The following is a 5138-nucleotide window of genomic DNA, read 5'->3' on the forward strand; positions in this document are numbered from 1 at the left end:
ACGGACCCTGGCAAAACAATTCCGAGAATCAAAGGGAAGATGTTATTCCTTTCATGGGGTTTAAATCCGAACATAGTATTCGAACTTAAAGGCTATATCGAAAACATGCCACATACTTCAAAGTTTTAAGTAGTCTAGTGGTTATCTTGAGTAAAGGTAACTGCATTCCTCGTTTATAACTAAATTCATGGTGATACGTGGCTAAGCGAGGATGCCTAGCTTGGCCACACGATGCGGGCTAGGACTTGCAGCAGACCAGTTCGTGAATCAGGTTCGGTTCAACTCTTTTCGACTCATTTAACCTTCAAACCATATCTTAATCGTATTATAATTCAACCTTAAGAGTTCTAGATTGATCTTAAGTATATCTCATCTTAATCCTCTAAATACCATAACTGATTTCAAGCTTTGGGGGTTTGATCATATCACAGTTGAAGCTATAGTGCGTTGTAGTGGTGAGAAACTATTTCGTTTCGGTGAACAAGATATTATGAAGCTCTACCACTCACCAATGCGAGATTTAGAAGATGAAGGAAGAAGCTACATCCATATTGTCAAAGCATTCAACAAGTTTGTCCATCAGTTGTTTGAGTAAAATGTCTTGTATGACTATGAGACAGATTGATGGGTAAGAGACAGGAGCTACCATCTATATAAAAGCTTAGAGGAAGATTGTTGGGCCTCATTTTGTTTCGCTATTATAATAGGCTTATGTATTAGATAGCTCGTTATTGTAACATTATTATAGCTCTCATTTAACTTTTTTGTATTGGAGCCGAGACCATTTTATTATGTAAGCCCAATGGGCAACCCCGTTTGGGCCAAATCAATAGAAACCCTAAGAAGCATGATACTCCCTATATAAGGGGCATTATTCACCATGCTACTTAGACATTTTTACCAACTTCATATTGTCTTATTGTTCTTCATACGATTTTAGCTAAAAACGATTCGAGATCGAGTGTTATTAGTGATTTCCGCTCACTATTAACACGAATTGATCCGAAACAAGTTGTTAGATCCATCCAGGAACTTACAAACACAAACCGACAAATTGTATTCACCATGCCAATGTGTTTCTTCAATCTTTATATTGAGTGTGTATCTTAATTTTTTTCTAATGGATATGCACAAGATTAAGTCCATAAGTTACAAGTAAATGTACAATTAACTTAGAAGTCAAGGAACTCTATATTAACTTAGTAAAATCTTTTTAGTGTACGTACAATATTTTTCAATAATAAGCATCCAAATGATTTATAATGAAGTGGCATGTAAGCGGACAAAAAGCTGCGTCGCAACCTCCCTTTTGGATAGCAAACCCAATCCTATTAAAAACAAACTTTTAGTTCTTAGGGGCCGATAAATTACTACGCACGACGCGTTGAACTTTGTTAAGAAAGTCCACGGCGTCCATTCTCAGTGGCGGAGGAAGAAATTTTTTTTTGTGGGTTCGGCATTTTTCGGTGCTTGGTTTTTTCTGGCGTCAAAGTTTTTGGGGCCCACCCGTGGGACCCAAAGTCATATTTAATAAAAAGATATTACATATTATAATTGTTTCTGATGTATATTCATGCTTTGGAAATGATTCATAACATCTTCAATCGCGACTCAAAAAACAAACTCATTTTAAATATAACAAATGCACACATTATGAATAATGTGGACCTTTTTTTTATAATCTATATATGAATTATTATTGACTCATTTATAATGTTTGTTAGCAATTTTTAAAGTTGTTTATATTTTATATAAAAATATATTCATTACTTAAAAAATTTAACTAAAATTTTTATAATTAATGGGTTCGGATACTTTTTTTTTTGAATGACATTGGGTTCGCTCGCCGAAAAAGAATGAGTCCGCTCAATGGCTCGACACTATAGGTTATATATAAAACCGAAAAAATTACCGAGTTCGGCCAAACCCGGTGATCATAGGGTGGCTCCGCCACTGTCCATTCTTGATAGTTAGGGGACCTTAGGGGCTAATAAAACAAAGTTCGTTCTAAAAAACATGGGACCTTAAACAAAGTTAAAGGATTACTTCGTTCTTGATAGTTATTTACTTAATCGGTGAATAGAAGTATACTCTGGATCGAATCTGGGAGCCAATTTAAAGCCCTTAATTCATTTTATACATAGAAAGAAATACACTTAGTAATTACTTCTAGCACAACACCCGACTCTAGTTTACAAAAATTGTTCTCATTTTCCATTCAAAATAAATCTGAAGCATCTGTATGAATATACTTTTGGCTAAAACAAAATTTAAGTGGGCTTTGTATAGGATTAAAGATTCTGTCACACCTCACACGCCGGCCATTTGTATAGGATGAGGTTGTTTTCCAAGCTAACTTATAAAAATAATAGTAATACAAGATATAAATGATGAGAACATAAGGACAAAGAGGCACACATGACCATTTTTGCCATGAAATTGCACCTGTAATTTCTTCAAATGCATGTTGTTTTCATCAAAATATCATATAATAGCTGAAACAACAGTAAGCCCTTTTCGATAACACTAAATTTATGTTTTCAACGACATGCAACTACTCTTTTGGAATTTTGCAATCTACTTTCTTAACATATATATGATGACTCTACTTGCATACACGATTGCAATGTAATTGAAGAATATATATCTTGATCAGTTTGAGACTGCTGAGATCATGGCTGTTGTTGAAGATAAGGTGTATGTGGCGGTAGGGAAAAAATCGAAAGAGAGTCTATCGAGTCTACTATGGGCGATACCCAATTCAGGAGGTAGACAGATAACCGTACTTCATGTTCACCAGCCTGCACATGAGATCCCCATTAGTAATCTCTTTTTTCCTTCACTTCACTTTACTTAGTAGCCTCATATAATTATTTAAACCTGTATTTAATCAATCATCAGACTTAATATACATACATTTAATAAGGGATGATGACCAAAATGACCATTTTTACCAACAACATTCCTTGACCAACCCTTCCCTTCTAAACTCAAAATGGCCCCTTTCTAAACTGTCGGATCCATCAAATTAGAACTGACACCCTTCCGTTTTTGAACCAACCACATCTAGACATGTATACACTTAAACGGTTGGCCATGGATCTATTCCTTGGGGCTTCATATCTATCCCGTCGGGCTTCCATGTCTATTCCGTTGGTCTTCATTTTCGTATGTAATATTATTCCTCCGGGCCCGACAGAATAGATATCAACCCAACGGAATAGATCAATGGCCGACCGTTTAAGTGTATACGTGTCTAGATGTGGTTGGTTCAAGATGTTTTTAGTTTGAGCGGGTTAGTCAGGGAATGCTGCTGGTAAAAATGACCATTTTGGTCATTATTCCATATCATAAATGTAGAAGCGTTATTCACATGTAATGCATCATCTTTCAGTTTTACATTACAAGTTTTGTATCTTTCTCAGTGGGCACAAGAGTTCGAATAAACCAACTTGAATCGCACCATGTTGCAGAGTTCCGTGAGTTGGAGAAAAAAAATATGCTTCAACTTCTCAACAAATATAAACAGACATGTCAGGAATCTGGGGTATATATAATATATGATTTTTCAGTTTCATATATAATATACGATTGTATGGCAGGTATTAGACGGTTGGATAACTGTCATGTTCTTTGGCGCGCCTAACTGTTTTTAACGTTAATGCAGAAGCCGATCATATATCTATCCTAAAATAAATGCATAATAATAATTACATATTATACATTTAGTATATGATTCTGTATTTTATAGGTGAGTGCAGATGTCATATATACCGAAAAGGATTCAATTGAAGGAGGTATTATTGAACTAATACTTGAGCACAATATCAAAAGGCTAGTAATGGGTGCAGCTGCAGATAGGCATTATTCAAGGTAAGTTAAGTAGAAGTTAGCTAGCTTCACAACTTGATTATAAATGAATTATGACCGACATTTTTAAAATATAGGACAATGGTGGACCTAAGGTCCACGAAAGCCATCTTCGTGCGTTTACAAGCGCCTTCTTCCTGCCATATTCACTTCTTATGCAAAGGAAACATAATTTTCACCAGGTACGCACGTACGCATGCCTAACTTTGTATGTAATGGTCATAATTAGATGATCGATCAACTGTAACCAAATGGGTTGTAGCTTGCAGGATACGGTATTTGGATGTGTTTCTGCTTTCTGATATTGCAATAAGTAGTTGTTGGATCATTTTAAGGATTTCACTTTAAAAAATATCATAATTAGTTGTTTGTATACGTGTAAGCGGGGCCATCTTTGAGAATCGTTAAAAGTTTTTGGGCCAAAGGCGAAATTAATTTTGGGCCTTAAATAAAAGGGTTTTTTGTTGGGTAAACGGGCTTACTTGGTTATGATTTAGGTTGTGCAAAAAAATTTTGTTTATAAAAATAGGCTTAAATGAGTTGAGTATTCGGATTTAAACTTTAAAAATAAATATTTTTTCATAAAAAAATATATAAAACTTTTTTTAGGTGGCTGTCAACCACCCTGCCCTCTTATCCAAGCCGCCATGCGTGTAAACAAAACACTCTCCAAATCCATGATACTGAAGCAAGCTGCAAGTTAAAGAAATAACAACTTTATGACATTATGTTAAGGCAAAAGCACAGTTTCGACCGGCTTGTGTGTGCATAAAAACTAATAGATGCAAGTACTGAATACCACATATATAGCGCAAACAAGTAGGATTTTTATCGTAAGAGATTAAGAGTAGTATTATATATTAAGCTTAAGATAAATCAAAGTTTAATGAATTTGTTCATCCTATAGGCGAGCTAGAAGTTAATCGCGTGTATGTGGACATAATGCAGGTTGGATGAACCGGCTGTTTCGGTTTCACCAACTACAAATTCTGATTCTGGATAAAATTCCTTGATGTCAAGATCCGTCGGCGCAGCTTGTTGCCCGTTTGCCTTCTGTTTCAATGTAATCACTACCTTGCAATGTTTATCAATAATATTTTATTGAATAAATTCGTTTATAATTATGATGCCATATAATCTTATCTTAAAATATTTGTAACATATACATGAGGAGAATTATAATAAATGGTAAATAATCACAAGTATAATATGCTATTAGCAAATTTTCTAATTTTGTCACAACACAGTTTGAAAGAAATATCAAGTAA

The 5138-nt window shown here is 34.8% G+C and overlaps 1 protein-coding gene across 1 annotated transcript; it reads left to right on the forward strand.

Annotated features, from left to right (window-relative positions):
• The first annotated feature begins 2674 nt into the window (after positions 1–2674).
• Positions 2675–4896, forward strand: LOC143559998 (U-box domain-containing protein 36-like). Its single transcript, XM_077048409.1, has 5 exons — positions 2675–2822; positions 3603–3628; positions 3752–3873; positions 3948–4052; positions 4819–4896. Exons 1-5 carry the CDS (start codon positions 2675–2677, stop codon positions 4871–4873), a joined length of 456 nt encoding a protein of 151 aa, XP_076904524.1. The 3' UTR covers positions 4874–4896.
• The last annotated feature ends 242 nt before the right edge of the window (positions 4897–5138 follow it).

The sequence above is a fragment of the Bidens hawaiensis genome, unplaced genomic scaffold (genome assembly GCF_021521415.1).
Source record: "Bidens hawaiensis isolate Kalapana, Puna unplaced genomic scaffold, B.hawaiensis_p1.1 tig00020148_1, whole genome shotgun sequence".
Classification (NCBI taxonomy): domain Eukaryota; kingdom Viridiplantae; phylum Streptophyta; class Magnoliopsida; order Asterales; family Asteraceae; genus Bidens; species Bidens hawaiensis.

Bases quoted from the DNA above. Each gene is read 5' to 3' on its own strand.
- LOC143559998 (XM_077048409.1), top strand. From the start codon at position 2,675: ATGGCTGTTGTTGAAGATAAGGTGTATGTGGCGGTAGGGAAAAAATCG. The intron at 3,629-3,751 runs GTTCTTTGGCGC...TGTATTTTATAG, and splicing joins GACGGTTGGATAACTGTCAT to GTGAGTGCAGATGTCATATA. The intron at 4,053-4,818 runs GTACGCACGTAC...GACATAATGCAG, and splicing joins GGAAACATAATTTTCACCAG to GTTGGATGAACCGGCTGTTT.